Source organism: Pogona vitticeps, chromosome 5, assembly GCF_051106095.1.
Source record: "Pogona vitticeps strain Pit_001003342236 chromosome 5, PviZW2.1, whole genome shotgun sequence".
NCBI classification, from domain to species: domain Eukaryota; kingdom Metazoa; phylum Chordata; class Lepidosauria; order Squamata; family Agamidae; genus Pogona; species Pogona vitticeps.
The window spans coordinates 175,408,514-175,430,626 of record NC_135787.1 but is presented as its reverse complement, the minus strand read 5'-3'; the positions used below and the strand labels follow the sequence as shown (position 1 = coordinate 175,430,626).

At 42.8% G+C, this 22,113-nt stretch overlaps 1 protein-coding gene across 2 annotated transcripts in view; it reads right to left on the bottom strand.

Moving 5' to 3' along the window:
- The window catches only part of PTN (pleiotrophin), a 111,088-nt gene that overhangs the window by 5,767 nt on the left and 83,208 nt on the right, over positions 1 to 22,113 (bottom strand). For both annotated transcript variants that reach the window (XM_020792177.3, XM_078376259.1), the window contains exons 3-4: positions 18,218 to 18,391; positions 13,936 to 14,097 (exon numbers count right to left, since the gene is read on the bottom strand). In XM_020792177.3, coding sequence (XP_020647836.2) covers positions 13,936 to 14,097; positions 18,218 to 18,391 — 336 coding nt within the window. The remainder of the gene's footprint in view (positions 1 to 13,935; positions 14,098 to 18,217; positions 18,392 to 22,113) is intronic.

The following is a 22,113-nucleotide window of genomic DNA, read 5'->3' as shown; positions in this document are numbered from 1 at the left end:
GATTTCAGGGAGTCGTAGTCCAAGAATATCTGGGGACCCAAGGTTGAGAGCCAATGATTATTGTGTACAACTCCTATAATCACCATTCAGCATGGCCAACAGCAAGGGCTTGTGGTCAACAATATCCAGAGGATCAAATTCTGAATAAACTGTTTCCCAATGTACTTGAGCAGATGCAGGTGGTTTTCTACACAGTCTTAACACTCACTTCAGCCAGATAAGGGCAAGCAGATCCAGGAAGTTCTCCACAACCTTTTGCTGGAAACAAGAATGACTTTTGTTTGCTCAGCGCAGATTCCCAGGTGAGTTACAGGAAATGCAAGGGTTTCTACAGTAAATTCCATTCATGCATAAAGAGGTTTGGCATTTCTATTTGAACATAGCTGGTTGGAGGTACATGAGCTTGCTTCCTCAAGTGGTTTAGACATCCTGTTTTTCTTTAGGAGGTCATTGTCGATGCTACAACCCTCTCTCTTGGTCAGCAGGTGATTTTCTGTCTTTTGCCTTAACACCAGCCAGAGGGCATGCAATCATGTCATGCAAACCACCATCTTAAAGTAGTCTGGCAGTGAAATCCCATGCGAAGGGCATTATGTATTTCCTGCTATTACAGTGTTTCCCTTCTAGGCATGTAATTCCTTCAGAACACCTTTAGCTTTGCAAAATAAGTCTGTTTTTTTACCTCCCAATAACAAAATCACACAATAAAAGCAAGCTGATTGGCAAGATATGGATTGAGGCCATCTTGTAGTATGTAGAACATACAGACATCCCCCACTGGTTGAGCAAGGCTTGCATCTAATGATGTGCTAACTGTATGTCATCTAGTTTGAACCTAAGGTATCCCTTAAGCACTCTAGAAAGCCACATTGCATTTTTAAAGCTTCATGTATTTCCTCAGGGCAATAGCTTCACTACCTGGTAGCGGTGACAGATGCAACAGGAGTGTTTTCAGAACAAGCCAGCATCTTCCTCAGGACAGTGGCTATTGGTCCTATCCTGAAAGCACATTTACTCTAACCAGTGCTGTGACTTGTATCCCATTAGTTTCTGACTAGGGTGAGAATTCAGAAGCATCACTTAGTGATGTTCAGCTCAAGGTGTTTCAGTGGACATATACACCACGCCTGGCATACTCCATCTCCCTATTTCACAGGCAGAGCTTGAGAGATGCTACTATTTGGAACCGCAACTCCCAGAATGCTCAAGCCAACATTGTCCCTCTGATAGCTAACTCTGATTGATGGCTCTTCCCCTTCCTTCTTCATGCCACAGCCAGTTATCAAGCGTGAGGAAGAATGACACATTCTATTGGCATTATCTCCCAGCCCTCCTATTTGTCTGCTTCTGGACGAACCTGAAACCACCAACAGATTCCTGTTTTTGGAGTGGATCTCAATCTGCTTTGTAACAGTGTTCTGGCTTGTTCACTTGCAGGCAGAATGCTGTTGGGGTCAGCTGCCAACACAGACTGCCTCCATTGGCAGTCAACTAGTGAAACAGAGGGAATTGCTGTGGCTCTTTGTACTGTGTTTTTAATATCAACATTGCAATCTTAGGATAAGAATCTTAGGATAGAATCACAGAATAATTGAGTTGGAAGGGGCTTATAAGGCCATCGGGTCCAACTCCCTGCTCAATGCAGGAATCCAAATCAAAGGAAATCTGACAGATGGTGGCCCAATTTTCTCTTGAATGACACCATCTTATTATTCTTATTGTGTGGTTGTTTAATTGTTTTGTGTTGTAAGCTGAAATGTTCCAGAGCTGGGGGGGATGGGGTATAGAAATATTGAATGAATGAACACTTGAGTGGATCATTCGTTAAAGCACTCATCATGGATTGAAATGAGACCTTAGGCTGATAGATGCATTTGTGACCAGATGTATACCATGTTAGAGACCTTGTGCACCTCCACTTTCTGTTTCAGGATGCCCCACAGATGCTGAGTAGGGTTTAGGTCTGGAGACAAGCTTGGCCTGTCTGTCACCTTTACCCTCAGCTTCTTTAGCAAGGCAGTGGTTGTTTTGGAGGTGTGTTTGGGGTCATCATGTTGGAATACTGCCCTGCGGCCCAGTCTCCGAAGGGAGGGGATCATGCTCTGCTTCAGTATGTCACAGTACATGTTGGCATTCATGGTTCCCTCAATGAACTGTAGCTCCCCAGTGCTGGAAGCACTCATGCAGCCCTAGATCATGACTCTCCCACCACCATGCTTGACTGTAGGCACAACACACTTGCCTTTGTACTCCTCACCTGGTTGCCGCCACACACGCTTGAAACCATCTGAACCAAATAAGTTTATCTTGATCTCATCAGACCACAGGACATGGTTCCAGAAATCCATGTCCTTAGTCTGCTTGTCTGCAGCGAACTGTATGCGGGATTTCTTGTGCACCAGCTTTAGAAGAGGCTTCCTTCTGGGATGACAACATTGGAGACCAATTTGATGCAGTGTGCGGCATATGGTCTGAGCACTGACAAGCTGACCCCCCTCCCCTTCAACCTCTGCAGCAATGCATGCAGCACTCATACGTCCATTTCCCAAAACCAAGCTCTGGATATGACACTGAGCACAGGTACTCAACTTCTTTAGTCGACCATGGTGAGACCTGTTCTTAGTGGAACCTGGCCTGTTAAACCACTGTACGATCTTGGCCACAGTGCTGCAGCTCAGTTTCAGGGTTTTGACAATCTTCTTATAGCTTAGGTCATCTTTATGTAGAGCAACAATTTGTTTTTTCAGATCCTCAGATTGTTCATTACCATGAGGTGCCATGTGGAACTTCCACTGACCAGTCTGAGAGAGTGATAACACCTGCTCTCCCTTCACACCTGAGACTTGTGACACTAACGAGTCTCATGACACCAGGGAGGGAAAACGGCTACTTGGGCCCAACTTGGACATTGCCACTTAGGGCTGTACTCACTTTTGTTGCCAGCGGTTTAGACATTGATGGCTGTGCGTTGCATTATTTTGAGGGGACAGCACATTTACGCTGTTATGCAAGCTGTATACTCACTGCTTTACATTGTAGCCAAGTGTCATTTCTTCAGTGTTGTCACATGAAAAGATATACTAAAATATTTATGAAATGTGAGGGGGTGTACTCACTTCTGTGATACACTGTATATTTGCATTTCACTGTAAGACATCCTTCTAGCAACAAGAACTACAGGCAACAAAGTCTAGTAGGGCTCTGTGTTGATGGCAAAATTCAAGAGCTATTGCATGGACAAGAGGACAAGAAGGTGTACTGCCAGATTTGTTTAGGAAACATTTACTTCAAGTAATCCAACTGTCCTTCCTTCAAAATACAGAGCAGATATTAATTTACCACCACCCATATCCTGCCAACACATTCTCATCCGTAGCTTGGTTGCCATCCATATGTTGAGGAGGAAAAGATCCATAGTGTCTGCTCATGAGCTGTGTTCAGGTGTTGAAGAATGTGCTGTTCTCAACACACTTCGAGGGGAGTGTGGCTCAATATATAAATAGTTGAACATTCATCCTTATAATGAATATATAGATGCTGTTTGGTTTATTCAAGGTGTTTCATCTTTTGGAGAAAATATTCTATTCCTTCTACAGCTTTTTAATCTGAAATTAAGATTTTTTGCAATATGTAAATTTATTTAGATGTGATGCTTAATTGCTTAAAAGCCAGACAGTTTAAAACTCTTTTATCACTCCAATTAAAAACTTTAATCAGAAAACGCTGAAGCACATTTTTAAGACACAGAATTTCCCTTCATCTGATATTCTTGTTTTCATCTTTTTCTGTGATTAGTGTGCTCCTCCATCTTGAATGTGGTTCATGAGATGGGTGCACAAGTAGGTAGCATAAGCAAGAGCAGGCAGGGAAATCAGATGAGACTCAGAGTAATTAAGGCGGAAAAAAATTGAAATCTTCTCACATTACGTGGGCGAACAGCTGCAAAAGGCAGCAATCCTTGACAGACAGTGATAAGGAGGGCAGCCACATCTCCAAAAAAAAAGACACACACACACACACCCAGAACTACCTTCAGCACATTGGACAACTCCTTCAAAGTTCAAACAAATACCCAGAATGGATTTGCCACCCCCACCAAATTCCATTCCTAAGCTAGACACTCATTCTGGCTTCTTTTTGTCGAATCCAAGCTAAACATTAGTCTGGTGAGAGGCTGGTGAACAGCAGGTTTTATAGCGCATCAAGCCAGAAATCCCAGGCAGACAGACCAAGCATATGAGATGGCTCAATTCTGGCCCATCTTTTCGGCATCTTCTTTTCCATTTTTGCTGCCTTCATATCTCTCAGTTAATTTCCATCTGTTGTGCACTTACTTCCTTGCTCTCTCACACACACCTTGCTCCCTCAAAATAGTCTCTGTCCTCAGTTCCAAGGGTGAACACTGACTACTTTTGGGAAGCAGAGAAGAGAGAGAAAGGGGGCAGAAGAGGTGAGGGAATGTCCATTTCCCTTCTTGGGTCACTTTAGTTCTTTGAAGGAACCTGAGGATTCCACCATAAGAAAGGAAAGATGGGTGGTGTCAGAGTGTGTATGCCTTCATAGAGGTATGTATAAAAACTCTTTCCCTTGCTTTCCACTGAGCCATGACCTGGTTTCTTCAGGAATAGCCTGCTATTTCACAGAGTTTGTTTGTTTGTTTGTTTGTTTTCTGTCTTTCTCTCTAAGCTGGTCCCTGAGACACTAGCTTGCATGCCAAGTAGGGCTGGCTCTGAAACTAGGAAGACTGTGCCTAATCCTGAGTCATGTCTTTCACCCCTCTTATAATCTCTCATCCGCCCTCCCTAGTTTGCTTTCAATGCCCTTAAATATCCCTATATTTATTTAGTTTTATTTAGATTGAGAAATATCATTGATAACCTTTCTATTGCTATAAAGTGGTGCTAAGGGTATGCATAGGAGTAAAGGGGAAATCACACTCATTTCCCACGCTAGCAAGGTTATGCTTAAAATCCTACAAGGTAGGCTTCAGCAGTATGTGGACCGAGAACTCCCAGAAGTGGCAGAGGAACTAGAGACCAAATTGCTAACATGCGCTGGATTATGGAGAAAGCCAGAGAGTTCCAGAAAAACATCTACTTCTGCTTCATTTACTATGCAAAAGCCTTTGACTGTGTGGACCACAGCAAACTACAGCAAGTCCTTAAAGAAATGGGAGTGCCTGACCACCTTATCTATCTCCTGAGAAACCTATATGTGGGACAGGAAGCAACAGTTAGAACTGGATATGGAACAACTGATTAGTTCAAAATCGGGAAAGGAGTATGACAAGGCTGTATATTATCTCCCTGCTTATTTAACTTATATGCAGAATACATCATGCGAAAGGCTGGACTGGAGGAATCCCAAGCTGGAATTAAGATTGCCAGAAGAAATATCACTGAAGCAACCAACATGAATTTGACCCAACTCCGGAGGCAGTGGAAGACAAGAGGGCCTGGCGTGCTCTGGTCCATGGAGTCACGAAGAGTCGGACACGACTTAACAACTAACCAACAACAAGAAGCATTATGTTTTCAAGCTAACTTTCTGCTGGGGTACATATTTCTATTTGTATTTATGTTTCAATTGTAATGCTGGGGCGGTTGAGAGACAGAAACGGTTAATTCAAAAGGAACAGACCGAGCTCTCTAATCTCTTTGTTTATTCAACTAAGCTATACAAACAGTACAACAGTTCGACCCCTCGCAGACTACAACTGCCATCCAGAGAAGCCTATTTAAGGTCCTGGCTGGCTACAAATAACCCTGCAGTTCTCTCCCAGCCACAGTCTACCTGTGCTAGGGAGCAAACATTTGCAGGGTCTATTTTTAAACAAGCATCTCTGTTGAGATGTGGCTTGTTATACATTTGGGTAGGTGGGTGATTTTTTTGCAGTTCATTTTGGTTGGAACACAAACTTACAGAGAGAGAGAGAGACTCAGCAGCAGACAGCAACACCTGGTGATAAAAACACAGCACTGCATATCTCACCACCAATCTTCTTAACTCACAAGAGAGAAACAAGAACCTCTTCTAAAACTAGTAAGAGGAACCCTTAGTGGTGGAATTAATGTCAGAAGGAGGTCAGCAGGGAATGAGAGATCCACGTATACCTGCCCTTCCCCAAATGTTGTCTGGAAAACATTCCAGTCTCTGAGGTCCAGAAGGAATATGCCAGACATTAACAACTGGGAAAAGGGAAAGAGAATCAGGAAACATCCGTCACAAGAAGACGGAAGAGGAAAGTCCATAGTGTAGCCTGAGTGCAAAGCCTGTTACAGACCTATCAAAGATAAGTAGGTAGGGGGCTGGTCTCTGTTTGGATGGGAGACTACCAAGCTCCATATAGGTTGAGTTGGGGTTTATGGAAGAAGATGAATTAGAAATGCAGTTAATTAGTCAATTCATGACCAACTTGTCCAAACCACTGTAAGATCATGACCAATCCTGAGAACTACTTGTCGGTTTTGGTGTGATTTATGATGCAAACATATAAGACATAAGCCATAAGAAATTTATTTGTCATTGCACTCACAAGTGGGTGCAACGAAATGAGGTGCTCTTCCCCAAGGTAAAACTGGACAACATCACTACAAAAAAAAGTTAAAAATATACACAACACTCACCATACAAATATAAATACCCTGTTTCTCCCAGCAATTAAAATTCCACCAAAAACTTATGACCCCGCATTTAAACTCAATACTGCACTTGGGTAAAAGCTGTTCTTGAATCTGCTTGTCCTTGCTTTCAATACCCTAAATCTCCTTCCCGATGGTAATAATTTAAAGAGCTGATGTCCCGGATGAGAGGAGTCTTTCAGTATGTTAAATATCTTCCTCTTACATCTGTTCTTATACAATTCTTCCAAAGAGGGGAGTGAACAGCCAATGATGTTTTGGGCCGTCTTAATCACCCTTTGAATTGCCTTTTTTCTCTGCCACTGTGCAGCTCGTGAACCATACACAGAGACAGTAGGATAATATGCTCTCAATCGAACTCCGATAGAAGCTAGTTAACAAACTCTCAGTCAATTGCTGCTTTCTAAGAGTCCTTAGGAAATACAACCGTTGTTGCGCCTTCCTGATTAACGCAGTGGTGTTTGCACTCCAAGTCAGGTCATTTGTTATGATGGTCCCAAGAAACTTACATATGGACATCTGCAGGACAGTAAACTCCATTCAGTTCAGTGGACTAATCGGTTGGTAGTCCTAAACTGAAACAGGTCTAGATGTACATAATATCCTAACAAGTCCCACTGATTTAGTGGGTCTGCTCTCATCAAGGATAGTAATCGGAATTAGCCATATAGGACAAATACCTAGGTAAGTAGCAACTGGCAAAGTTACTTTCTAGACTGCAATTCCCAAAATCTCCCAGACAGCTAGGGGATTCTGGGAGCTGTACATTTTTAAAAAATAAAAAGTGATCTTTCTCAGCTTTGCAGACAAACATGGATAGGATGGCACCATTAAATGTGATTTTCCCCCCTAAACTGGGCCCAACACTTGTGAGATCTTAGCTTCCTTTTTTACTCTCATGTAAGCAGAGGCATGTAAGAAGAGGGTAGCAGGAGACTTTGCTCTTCTACGCAAACACCAAATGCCCAAAGGGAGAATCAATGTATGGAACTAAACACACAAAGCTCTATGTCCATATGAACAGAAACCATGGCAATGATCAGGACAACTCATCTAGTTGAAACCCTACATGGTCATGCTTGGGCCACTTGGAGATCAACAGATCCACAGAGAGGGAGGAGTGGACTTTATCACTGGTCCCACATATTCATGTTGAAGCTACGTTTTACTTCAGTGATTGTAACTTGCTGGAAAAACAGCCCCACAATGCTTGTGCACTAGAAGAACCTTGGGATTTGTACAACGAATTTGAAATTGCAGTAATTTAGCCACTGCAGTAACTTTGTTGGCTTATAGCATCATAGCTACTGCTTTCTTATGCCTGCCCACCTGCCTTTAGTAGATTCAAAACCACAATCTGCTGACTTTCTAGAATACAGCGTCTTACATCATTTAGTAAGCAATGTACGACACTAAAGCATTCAACGTATTTTCCTAATTATTATATTTCACTTTTCAAAGCTTTGCTTTATCTAAAGCCTCCTTATGTTACACAAGAATTCTAGCAATTGCTGTTCTTTAGTTATTTGCAGCATAACAATACCAAATTCTGCACCGTTGTAATGTCCCCAAAGAACTGTGGTCATTCAGTCAATGCACAAATTGAATAACACAGGAATCGGTCTTATTCTGAGTCAGATGCCTTTTTTTCTCCCTAGCTAAAGTCTATAATTTGCTCAAAATGTCTCTGCACAAAACTAATGACCTTTCATATTGAAACTCAAGAAATAGACACGCACAGAATAACTGGCTGATTATTTAAAATGATGCAAACACACCCCAACTCCAAGGTTTCCAATCCATAAGAGTCAATGCAGGAGTGAAGCAACTTTCATTATTGCATCTCATCCATGCAATCAGTATCTGTGGGTTTACTTATTTTAAAATTAAAAAGCAAAACAGAAATGGGTATTTATACATATTTCCATGGTGTATACACCAGAACCTCGCCACCAGAAGGAGTCAGCGACCATGCAATGTATATCATTTGCTATTTCTGCTTTACAGTGGGGTCTTGACTTGAGAACTTAATCTGTATTGTAAGGCGGTTCTCAAGTCAAAAAGTTCTCAGGTCAAATTTGCATTTCCCATAGGAATGCATTGAAAACCATTTGATCCGTATCTGCTCTTTTCCGTCCATAGAAACTAATGGGAAGCTGCTATTCTGCCTTCGACCACTAGAGGGGGATATTTTGTTTCTTTTTTTCTTAGGTCAAGAAAGGTTCAGGGAAGGCAGGGAAAATACAGTCCAGGTAGTACCAGGCAGTCTGAAGACTCTCTCTAAACGCTGGGAGGAGTGAGGAAGCAGACAGGCACCCTTTTCACTGGCCAACAGTTAACTGAAAGTTCACATTTTGCACTTTCCCTGCCTCCCACGTGGTTTTTTTCAGTTCTTAACTCAAATCTAAGTATGTAAGTCAAGTCAATATTTTCCTATGGGAGCAGTTCTTAAGTCAAAAAGTTCTTAACTCAAGCCGTTCTTAAGTCAAGACCCCATTGTATTGGCATTGGGGGGGGTGTCTTGGAACTGACCCCTCATGGATACTTCAGTCCTATTGTGTTTATACTAAAACTAGACTATGGGTGTGGGACCCCAATTCAGTCTGGAGGCCAATTTAGTGATTTATCTTCCATCCAATCCAATGCCCCAAGTCCAAATCACCATACGGGCTGGTATCCACAGTCATGGCAAACTGGAAATGACTGATCCAGTGCATTCCATAGAAATGTATTTGTATATCCTCAAGATTAGTAGTGATGGATGAGCATCCTCGAAATTCTTCTTGACTGTTGCTATGCAACATCTCCTCTACTGTGTCAACTTCAAGGCAGACCGTGGTCAGCTAGGAGCCAAGGAGTTTGCCCATGGGCAGAACTCCCTGATTAGTAGCATCTGATTCCTTGAGATATCACAGTCTCTGGATAAAGTCCTTGTCACAGCACAAAACTGTGGAAGAGGGTGGAATGGATCTGAATCCAGGTAGACCATGACTAATCAGGTAATATGGCAACACAGAGCCAGAGGGAAAGCCCCCAGGACAACCAGGGCAACTCCACTGTGTGGATGAGCCCTCAGAAACTGCTACCTGTAGCTGAGTAACTCACCACATGGGGCAACTATCCATGAAACCTAGCAGGTGCCACAACAGGAACAGGAAACATACAGCGCTGGAGCTATTTCTCAGATTCTAACCCAAACTGGGTTATGTTAGCTGGGAGATTTTGGACATTTGCAGCTCCAAAAAGGATCCCTTCCAGGCTTTGCTCTTCTCATTGGATACTATGCTGCCTAGGGGGTGGTGAATCCTGCAGTTCAATGATATTTAAATGACGAGTTCTCCATCCTAAAGCTACAGAGCCATGCCGGCTGCCTTCTGATGGCAGAATGCAAGAGAATATTCTCAGTTCACAGGGTGTCGTGTTTATTCCTTATTTCCTACAATCTGCTAGAACCTCCTAGAATGTGGCAGAAGAGTTAGCAGCGGTATCCGTGAGATGCTTTGGGGCCAGAGGCCAAGTATTCCCCTCTCAGCAGAATGAATTGAGAAGAGTGGAAGACAAGTCCTAGCTGGCTTAATATATTTTGAAAGAACCGGGGTTTGAGCACCACCCGTTTAGAAGGCTTTCACCTCTGCCGACTTCTGTCTTATTTTGCTCTCATTATCCAAACCAAATTCACCAGCGGAAAGCCCCAGTATTTGATTAGATTCTACTGCTTTTCCGAGAACAACTCGGGGGCAGTAAACAAGCTGCCAAACGGTTCCCCTTTTGTGAAGGAAGCGTGAGGCTTTGTCTTCGGCACAGTGGTACACACCTCCCAGTCTCCTCTCCCGCTATCAGTTTCTCTGTGTACACAGCACCTGCTGCAGCTGCAGAGTTCATTAAAGCACTCAATTAATTTGAGCGGGTAAGGGAAAAGACATATTTATCTTGGATTGACACCGGGATGCCTGTGGTGGAGAAAGCAGTGCTCTGCGTGGTAGGACTTCTACTGCAAATTATTTCTTCAAAGCCACACAGGCACACCTAAGTGCTCATTGTTTCTATTTCATCTCTCTTGCCACCTAGCACGTCATGCCACAGGATGGGTTGATGAGGACTTCCTGATCTTTGATTTGTACTCTGGATGTTTCTTTTAATTGTATTTTTAATGCATCGGCAGTGCCAGGAAAAAAATCAGTGCTGATTTACTTAAAAGTCAATAATAGCCAAACTGGGAGACACTTCTAGTGGTTAGAGTACACAGAATCATTCCTGTAGTACAGTTTTATGGACAAGTTCCTTCCTGTAACAGCAGACAGACAGCTGATCATGGTTATTTCCAACATCATTACTTGATTTGTAACATAGTGTGGGCATCTAAATTGGTTCTTCTGCTTTGTGGTGCAATGCAAGCATGCTGATCTCTGTTTGGCTTTGTTTCTCTCTGTACTGAGAATGTAAGAGGGCCTTCTGCCTTACTCAAGGCAATCAACTGAGTGTTAGAGGCTCCATTTCGGTTTGGGGTTTAATTTAAATTAATAATGGACATCTTTGTTTTATACTGAATCTGCAAACTCTATTGTATTTTGTTAGCCTGGTGTCTTTAAGAACAATATACAGTGGTGCCTCGCTTGACGAGGATAATCCGTTCCAGCGAAATCGCTGTAGAGTGAAATCTTCGTCAAGCGAAATAAAAAAGCCCATTGAAATGCATTGAAAACCACTCCATGTGTTACAATGGGCTAAATACCTCAGCGTCTAGCAAAGATCCTCCATAGGGTGGCCATTTTCTGATGCCTGCACAGCAAAAAATCCATCCTAAAGCACAGCGTGGAGCCATTTTACACAGTAGGCAGCCATTTTGAAACCCAACGATCAGCTGTTTTGATTGTTGTAATGCGAAGAATCGGTTCCCGAAGCAGGGAACCGATTGTCGGGAAGCGAATTTTTCCCATTAAAACATTGTTTTGTGATCGCAAAAGTGATCGCAAAAACCTCATTGTCAAGCGTATTCGTCGTTTAACGAGGTAATAGTTAAGCAAGGCACCACTGTACATCACATCTGGCCTTGGTTTTTTTTTCCCTTGGACTCTGTGTGCCATCCCTTATTTCTGATTTTTATATCATTCATCAATACCTGGTGTCAAGTTTAGAAAAACTCAAAAGCTCCTCTTGCTTATCCCTTTTCAGGGATCCTGTAAATGTGTTACTCAACCTAAAGTTTTCAACATTACATTTTACTCAGACATTAGCCTTATCCAGTTATAGATCCATGGAGCAGAAGAGTGGAATTGCATAGCAACTGGCCCCAGCCATTCACCAATTTTGAACTATGTTTTCTAGAATCACACTAGCCACTCTGGAGATTCTCAGGTCTGTAGTAAAAAAAAGTAAGTTTTCCAACCTCTGCACTTGAGATATGCTGTAGAGGGGAGCCTCTTCTGTGCACTTAGCCGAATGCACATCACAGGAATCTCATTCATGACTTCAAGACAGGCTTGCCCTGACTGTGTGAAGCGAGGGAGGGCTGGCAAGCCTCACCCCCTCGGTTTTCCCTCTCTGAATATGGAACCACTGCTACTTGTAGAGAGTCTTCACATAATCCAGAACCCATTGATATGATGGTTTTCTGACTATGTGGAGCAGTATGCTTCCATATACTTTACACCAATCGAGACTGAAGCTAAAAAATCAAAAATAAATTGAGATTTGGAAGGCCAGCAATGAAAGAATTAGAAAAGAATGTGTCACTAGAGACAAAGATCATCCATTTTCTTCTCAACCCACCAAATGTTGGTGGGTTGAGGAGAAAAGGGTCTCACCTGCTCCTCTTTGGATATCTACGTATTCCTAACTGGGGAAATGTGGACATGAACAAGATGTCTTCCTTACTTGAGAGCCTCCCACAGACATCTGTAAAAGCACCATGTTGGCCCCAGCAGACCTTCTCTTTGATCCAAAACCGCTCTCCTTAGTGGGGATGTGACTGCAGTCTTCCACTCTTAACCAAAAGTCAAGGAAGGGGGAATTCCTCTTTGAAGACAAATTTCTCTGCATGACAGTTTGTTTGTTTTTTTCTCCAGCAAAATCTTATGGGACTTCTGAGATGTTTTGTGGCTTTTTTTTCTAGAAGAAACCCCAATCCACCCAGAATTATTACAATTCCTGCACACTATGGGATTTTTGCTGTGCAGGATCCCTTCAAAAGGGCACTGTGCAGATTTTGGCAATTTCTTATGTGAAAGAGCAAGTGACAAACAACAAAAAAAAAAAAGAGAAAAGAGTCCAGTTCTTCTTTTTCATGGGAAGCTGATAAAGCGCACTGGCCTCAATAAAGGAGTCTCAGCATAGCGAGACCCAGAAAATCATGAGAAAAGAGAAATTGATCAAGTACTCTCTACCCCTCCACTCCTTAGATTCTTAAGGGGAACAAACGGACAAAAAGAAAATACAGGGAGAAATGGATTTTGAACCAGAAAATATTACAGCATGACAGCTGATGGAAGAAAATGCAGTTCTGGATAAACAGGCTTTTCATTGAGAGAGGAGAACGGGAAGGGCAGATAACATCCTTCTTATTATAAGATCGCTCTAAATATAACTCAAGTGTAAACTAAGCTGAAAGATTTATCTTATCAGAGCATTTGTCATTCTGATCCCCCTTTTTTTTAAAGGGCAACTTTTCTATGACTTTCCTTAGTTCATTTTCATTCTTGGGCCTTGAAAAATGTATCAACCCCCCCTTTTTTTTAAAGGTAGCATTCTATATTCTGTACAGTCCAAGGGCAGCCCCAGACATTCTGATGCCTGAGGCAAAGGACAAAACAACACTGTTCCCATTTGATGTACAGAGGCCAAAAGGACTAGGGTCGAGGGAACATCATCACACATGAATGGAATCGTTAGTTTAGGAGGTGAAGAGCAGATCTTGCATGTCACATCACTCTGTCCTCCAAGAGATGGGAATTGGCTGGGATTTTGGGAAGGAATGATGGGGGAAGGGGTTGGCACTTGAGGCAGTTTCCTCACTCTACTAAATGGTAGAGTAAGACTCTAACCACAAATGTGTGAGGGTTTCTGGGAGTTGTAGTCCAGAAATAGTGCCTCTAAGCACTGGTAGGAACTCATCAACGTCTTTCCCTCCCTTACATCCTTTTAAACAGGCGGCCCAGAAATTGAACCTTGGAGCAGGCAAGACATGTAGGCTCTCTCAGCAAGCTGTGCTGCTTCCTCGGCCAGACAAGGTCTGAAAGACACTTATGAGCAAAAAATGGGAGAAGCTTCAGAAGGGTGATTTTCAAAGGAGCGTTACCTTGAGGTTTGGGTTTGGTCAGCTTCCCGCAGGGCTTTGAGATGGTGACCGTCTTCTGGCAGTCCGCATTGTGTAGGGCTCGCTTTAGGTTCCCGGTTCGAGTCTTCAAAGCAGTGTTTAGGTCACATTCCCCCCACGCCTGGAATTGGTATTTGCACTCCGCTGCAAGAACAAACGGGCCCATTGGAGGTTATTACCGGGAGTTGAAAACGAGGGAGAAATGGCTACTCAACACAGGAACTTGGACAAGTACTCAGCAGGCAGCTGCTACTGTTTTAGCCCAAGGAAGAAACAAACTCCCAGAAATAATTCAAAAGTAGTTCCTCAGGGCCACAGCAGAAGAGGCCATGTGGAAGGAAAATACTCAAACTGCATAGAAAGAGGGTTACTGAAGCATGGTTCAAGGTCCTTTGGGGGAGAGCCTGTAAACCTTTCTTTTATATATAAAAGAAAGGCTTACAGGCTCTCCTCAAAGGACCTTGAACCATGCTTCAGTAAGAACTTATATATAAGTTCTATTTTCTCTCTGAAATTTCATGTACAAAATGTCTAGAGGACCAGAGATGGAGAACAAACGTTTCTGGATAATGAGACAACCCATAAACGAAGAAGTCAGACTTATGGGCTAGAACTCTGGGAAATATAGTCCCTCAGAAACTAACTTCTCCAAGCTAAGTTATGAACCCAGGATCTGCTAAGGATACATAACATTTTCCCATCTTTCTATTGCCACTACAGTTAGGGTGGGAAATCAGTGGATGCAGTTATTCCTCCCAAATTTCAGCCCACACATAATTATTCCTCAGTAGCTTTTATTTGGCTAATCCTCGTAAAGCGTGAACAAATAACAAGTTCAACCTATTGTCCTTTTCTTTTCCTTTAAAAGACGGGCGAAGAGGACGAGGAACCTTGCTGCAAATGTTTTCCCTGTTCTGTTGAGCGTACTACATGTTGAATAATTCTATCCACTATAACGTACTGAAAAAGAACACTGTCCTTCTACATTAAAAAGATGTGGGAAACACAAATGTAAAATTGATTTTATCACGTGACGATACACCTGTTGGGAATCTTGTTCTTCCACCAGGCGTCCCTCTGCCGCTCTCTTTTTTTTTCTGCTACAAAAACTAAGAGCTGCATGAAGCTCAATCAGAACAGAAGACAAATGCCTAATTTAACAGGATTGCATGCTGAAATTTCCAGCAAATAAAGGCAGCAGAATGTTGTTCCTAATTACTGTTTCACTCTTGCATTATCTTTTAACTGTCTCATCCAACTGACTCCCTGTTGCTCAACATTTTCCTTTGTCCCAGAGACTTTGATGAGCTAATTAACCCACTCAGCTCGATATGGCCATCTTTTTACTTTTGCTCTCATATTTTTCTTCACTACACACATGAAGGGAACTTGAAAACATATGTGGGTTTTGCAGTATTGCCAGGAATACAGTTCCCAAGCCTTTATGATCTACCTACGGTTCCATCAAGACAGTCCAGTCCTACACAATGTATTCAGGAGCTGAATCTTGGATGTCTTATTTTGAGAGAAATGCAGCTCTCTGATCTCTGCCCACTCTAAGCCACCTGGGCAGGATGAATATGTGTGTTGCTCTGCATACATGTATAGACATCTATATGTCTGATGCACATGTATTCCTTTGTGTTTGAAATGGATTTTAAAGACACTGCTCTGCAGGTAAGCAACAGGATGGCCATCAAAGATTAATTCACTTTTTTTGGCCAAATGTGACTGCTCTACTGAGTCTCCAGCTATATTCTGAGTCCCCTGAGCCACACTATCATGGCTGACATTTTTAAAGTTACACAGGACCACCATTACACTCCCAAGGTTCCAAGATCTTCCTTACTCACGTAAGACATACACTCTGATTCGATGTCAAGACAGGAGAGAGAAACAGATAAGACAGAATTCCACAAAGGTGTCTTCCTGAGGCACCCCGGCTTCACTCTGTGGCAGACCAAATCTTTGGCCAGACACACCTTACCAAAGTGGCCTTATTAGGTAGATCTGTGGCAGTTCTAGCCACAGTGGTGCCTCGCTTAGCGATTGCTTCGTTTAACGACAACATCGCTTAGCGATGACTTTTTCTGAGCATTTTTACACTTCGTTTAATGATGGTCCCTATGGGCAATTTTCACTTGCAATGGTTGGGATCATGCTTCGCATAGCGATTAAATTTTGGGTCCCCTGTTTCGCTTAACAATGGTTTAAACAGCCTCATGTTTGCTGTTTTTTAAATGTTTTTCTGTTATTTATAAAGTTAACATTTACTGTTTAAAATGTTTGAAATCATAAAGTGCACTTAATAAACCCTTTGTTAACCAAATTTGACTTTGTTCTCTTTTTTAAATTTGTTGTTGTATTTTTTCCCCCATTGAGATGCATTGAATAGGTTTCAATGCATTTCAATTGGGGAACTGCGTTTCGCTTAGCGATGTTTCCTATGGCGATTTTCGCTTAAGGATGGCAATTCGTTCCTATTGGAATGGATTATCCGATTTTCAATGCATTTCAATGGGAAACCGAGTTTCGCTTAGCGATGAAATCGCTTAGCAGCGATTTTTTTGGAACCAATTAACATCGTTAAGCGAGGCACCACTGTACTTCCTCAGAAGCAGCCAGCACTAAGAAAAGAAGCATTGGGTTTAATTTTCCCATAAAACCTCCAGCAGTGGAACCAAAAGATTTCAGTAATGAAAAGATAATGAAAAAGGAAAGGAAATAATGGCCGCTTCCCAATCTGGACATCCCCTACCTTTTATAGTTTAATTCAAAAGCAGAGTGATAGTGGTATCAGGCATGATCGTTCCTATGGTACCCCAGTATTAGCTTGATCATGCCTTGTTCTACAACCATGTCAGCCACATTTTCCAGCTGTCTTTCTGTGGCCATACATTGGCCACTTTTGCAATAAAGCCCCACTGTTACTTGAAGGAAGACATGTGTGGAATGGAAAGTCTATCAAGACTTTGCTTCTAAATTATTGACTCAGAATGTACCTCAACCTCTTCATCACACATTGAGCGCAGACACAAACTGGAGGTTAAAGCAGGACTATGGTCTTGATGTTACAAATTCAGTTATCCCTAATCTCTGGCTATGACAGCTGGGGACAATGGGAGCTGAAGTATCTGGAGTTCCCCATCACTAAAGTATGGTCACAAAGTGCTACATCAAGTTAAGTGGTATAGTAATGCAAACTGGTGGTTCCCATCCTTGGATCCCCAGTCGATCTTGGACTAAAAATCTCAGAAGTCCTCACCACTAGCTGTGCTGGCCAGGATTTCTGGGAGCTGTAGTTCAAGAACATCTGGGGACACAAGGATGGGAACCATTGATGGAAATGGATACTGTCTCAGATATTTCCCATCTAGAGCTGTCAGTGTATGGCAGGGTGGTTTTGTATTGACATTGTATCAGTCCTTTCTCCTCTATATTTTTATATGTACTGGATTAAAAGTGTCATCTGATTCATCCAAGATTACAGATAGAAATCTCAACTGTGGTGATTAAGAGTCTTTCATAGGTCAATGGTGGGTGTTAAGTACCTTCAAGTCAAAATAAGCAGATTAAGACACCTGAGAGGAGGAAAAGTCTAGGTTTAAATCATCCTCAAGGACTGTCAATGACACATAATGACTACTGATTGACCACCAACAAACTGGAATGCCTGCTTTTCCTTTACATGTTATTTTCTATCTTCTCCACCACTGTATAATTGTCTGTTTCTGCGTATCTGCAGAAGTGGCCTGCAGACCAGGAAACCAATGCCACATAAAACCTGTTAGTTTTCAATGTGCTGATGGACTATTTGTTGGTTTTAATGCAAAAACTAACAAGGATACCTTACTGGAAAAGAAGTTTTGATTGCATCGTTTCAGCCAGTGGCTCTCAAACTGGGGTCCCCAGATGTTCATGGAGTGCAACTCCCAGAAATCCTGGCCAGCACAGCAAGTGCTGAAGGCTTCTGAGAATTGCAATCCAAGAACATCTGGGTAACCCTGTTTGAGAACCACTGATTTAAGCAACTATATGTTTAAGCAACTATATGTTTAATCATCATAATCAAAACAATAATCTTAGAATGGCAGAGCTGGATGGGACCTTTGGAGCATCGAGTCCAGCCAAGGAGGCACTGTGGGGAATTGAACTCCCAACCTCTGGCTCCACAGCCAGAACCACTGAGCTATCCAGCAGTTTACAAGAGTTGCAACCCTCTGCTTTATCAGGATGGTTAATCAAGATCCTGCTGAGGTTTTACCTCCAAATTGCTTCTTCCAGTTGCAGGGGATCTTGCACCTTTGTGTCTTCATTGTTTGTTTACAGTCGGCCCCACTCCGAGTGCCCTCCCGGGTCCCAAGCCCACAGTCTCCACTAGTAGGAACACACACACTCCACTGCCATTCCCCACAGTCAGATTTCTTCACCTTCTTCTCTGGAAAGAACAACAACAACAAAAATGCACAAACAGAAACAAATGATGTTCATGGGGCACATTTGAACACACCATCTTCCCTTTAATAAGCACATACAAAATTATTGATAAAGGGAAGGTTATATTTAGGATTATAACACTTGTATGTCTCGGTCTTGTGTGTGAGAAGGAGAAACAACCTCCCTCCCTCCCTCTCTCCCTCTCCCTCTCCCTCTCTCCCTCTCTCTCCCTCTCCCTCTCCTCCTTCCCTCCCTATCCCCCTCCCCCCCTCTGCCTGCAAAGCAGGAATAGATTTTTTTCTGCTGGTATCAATGACACTTCTCATAATTAGAAGTGCAATGTTTGTGCAAATTGTATACAGTATTTGCCTAAAAAAATGCCATAGCTGCTGCATTGTAGCATGGATTTTTAAAAATCAGATGAGTTCTTTCCATCTTTGTGACCAATCAGTCAGTCCTTGTTTACTTGCATTGTGTTTTTTTTTAATGTAGGGAGAAGCCAGTATGGAAAGAGGGATTTTATGCAAATTGCAGAAACCCAGACAAAAGGAGGGAAAAAAATATTTCTTGTCTCACAGTTGCATTGGAATCAGAACTTTTTTGGGGGAGCTAACCAGCTCTAACAAACTGCCTCAAATTGTCAAGCTATCCTGTTTTGATTAGAATGTGCAAGTGAGTGATATTTCTTCAAATCCCTCACTAATGCTCTTTTAAAAAACATCTGGCAGCATCTATTGTTCTGGAACCACACCAAATCAACCTCTCCAAATTTCTCCTCCAGAAATATTCACTTAGACACTGAAAAATCTGAACAATTAAAAAAAATCAAAAAGACTATGGTAAGATTTGCATATGGATTTTTTGCCCATGTCTGTTAGTTAATTAGTTAGTTAGATTAAGTTAAGTATGCACCATCCCATTTCTGCATCCAGCCACAACTTTTAGTATATGCACTATTTTGAATGCATTTTCCTCAAAATACCACATTTTCCATGTATACGACCCCCCCAATGTATAAGATGACCCCCTAATTTTGACCTTTGCTGGAGGCAGAGGAGCAGTTAATTGGCAACTGCACCTCCACCTCTGTCTCCTGCTGCTGCCTCTGCCACCCGATCACCTCCTCCATTGGGACTGCCATGGCTCACCTCAGCTAATGTTGTCACCGCCTTGTTCCCTGCCCGAAGAGAGTGCTGGAGGAAGCGATGCAGTGGCAGCAGTCAATGGGCAGCAGCAAGAGGTGCCCAATCACATGCAAGTGCTCCTTTGCCTCCACATCCTCCTGCTGCTGCCGTGATGTGGAAGTGAGCTACGGTAGTAGCACTTGAGGAAGCAACTGGGTGGCAGTGGCAGTGGCAGCAGCAAGAGGCACCCGAGTGGACACGAGTGCTCCTTTGACTCTGCCTCCTGCTGCTGCTGCCTCTGCCACCCGATCACCTCCTCCATTGGGATTGCCAGGGATCACCTCCAGCTCATGTCGCTGCCGCCTTGTCCCCTGCCCGAAGGGAGCACTGGAGGAAGCGATGCTGCAGCAGCAGCAGTCAATGGGCAGCAGCAAGAGGCTCCCGAGCATGTATGATTGCTCCTTTGCCTCTGCCTCCTCCTGCTGCTGCCTCCGCCACCAGAGGGGACAAGGCCACGATATGAGCTAGAGGTGAGCCCCAGCAATTGCATTGGAGGAGGCAATGGGCGGTGGCAGCAACAAGAGGTCCCCAAGCGCTCGTGAATGCCCCTTTGCCTTTGCCTCCTTCCTTGTATAAAATGAACCTCAATTTCCCCCTAATTATTTTAGGGAAAAGTGTCATTTTATACATGGAAAAATACGGTAATCTTTTTTGGTGTGCAATTTACCATAAAATACATATTCTATATGCATTTTGTTAGGACTTTTGAATTCAGAATGATGTTGCAACATTCAGAGAAGTGTGGAAGCAAAAGGATAGCAGTCTATTGCTCAGTGGAATCCTCATCTATCATTTCAGCTCTTCATTTCAATTCTTGCTGTATTGCCTCATGGAACAGTGGGTAAACTGCAGTACTGTAGTGAAGATTCTGCGCATGATCTGAGTTCGATCCCAGGCTCAGGTAGCTGGCTCAAGGTTGACTCAGCTTTTCATCCTTCCAAATTTGGTAAATTGAGTACCAAACTTACTATCCAGATAAAACTGTAAGTTCTATGGGGCAGTATATAAGCAGCACTCTTTGCTTTCCTTTAGTATACTGTACACAAATGTAGAGGCTGATCTGAAATGCCTCCTCAGACAAAATACCTGAGGACCTCTGAGAGAAGCAGAGGGTTTTCAACTGATCTGGAACCCAGATTATTCAAGGTTCTTACAAAATCAAAAGAATTGGCACAGCAATGCCATCGTCATTACTGCTGTACTTTTGATAAACATCTTGGGTGAAGGTGGCTAGGTAAAGGTAAAGGTTCCCCTTGACATTTTAGTCAGTCATGTTCGACTCTAGGGGGCGGTGCTCATCCCCGTTTCCAAGCCGTAGAGCCAGCGTTTGTCCGAAGACAGTTCCCGTTGTCACGTGGCCAGCGCGACTTAGATTTGGAACGCTGTTTACCTTCCCACAGAGATGGTACCTATTTATCTACTCGCGTTTACATGCTTTCGAGCTGCTAGGTTGGCGAGGAGCTGGGACAAAGCGACGTCACGTGGATTCGATCTTACAACTGCTGGTCTTCTGACCCTGCAGCATACAAAGGCTTCTGCGGTTTAGCCCGCAGCGCCACCACGTCCCACTAAGGTGGCTAACAGAGAAGAAATTGACAACTTAACAGTTTAGGCCAGTATCTACTGCTTGTCCCACCTAAGAGTACATCCACTGATTCAATTGTTAATGAGGTTTTAACATTAAACAGAAATCCCATGGAGTTCTACTCTAGTGACACTAGCAATAGGATACTGGCCTTGCAATTATTTGGGTGACCAGAAAGATCATTAAATTGATGTAGTTAATGGATCTTGGGTGTCAACAACCATCATGACCTGAATACTTCCTCTCAACAGATGCCAAGATAAGGCCTTGTGAAGAATTGATTGGATTCGATGATTGTGTGGTTATGATTCTGAGTGTCATTCTCTTGCTGTAATGAACCAACAATTCAACAGCTGTCAGATTCAACTTCGCTTATTCTTTCCATTGCCATTTACAATTAAAAAAAACATCAGCGTTTTGTCACTCTGACAAGTCTCCAGTTGTTTTGTAAAAAAAGAGAAGAAAAAAGAAAGATTTCTCTTTTTTTTTCATAACAAAACACAAAGCCCTCACCCTTCCAGCATCTGTTGAATCTGACTCAAGTGAATATGCTTTGCCAGCAAAAAAACTATATTATTTGGCTTTGAACTATTAGATTACTAGTTATTTCAATGCTGTATGCAAAGCTGGAGTGTCCTCTCCAGGGCACGAAACCTGGGTAAAATAATATGGAGGATAGGCTGTTACCCAAGCAGCAAATACCCCCTCTCCACATCACTGAAATAGTCCGATGGAAAGGCAAGAGCCAATACAACTGGTTCCAACAACATCACAGGAGTTGCCAGAATGACACAAACTGCCTCTGAGACTCCGGCTCTGGATTTTGCCTCGAGGTTAACTCCTGAAGCCTTTTCCATGAGTGGATATAGCCACAAGGCAGTGGAGGTTTGAAATCGGAGTTTTCCTTCTCCTAGATGGGCTGCCTTCCAAGGCTGTCCACTGCAGCAGGCATAG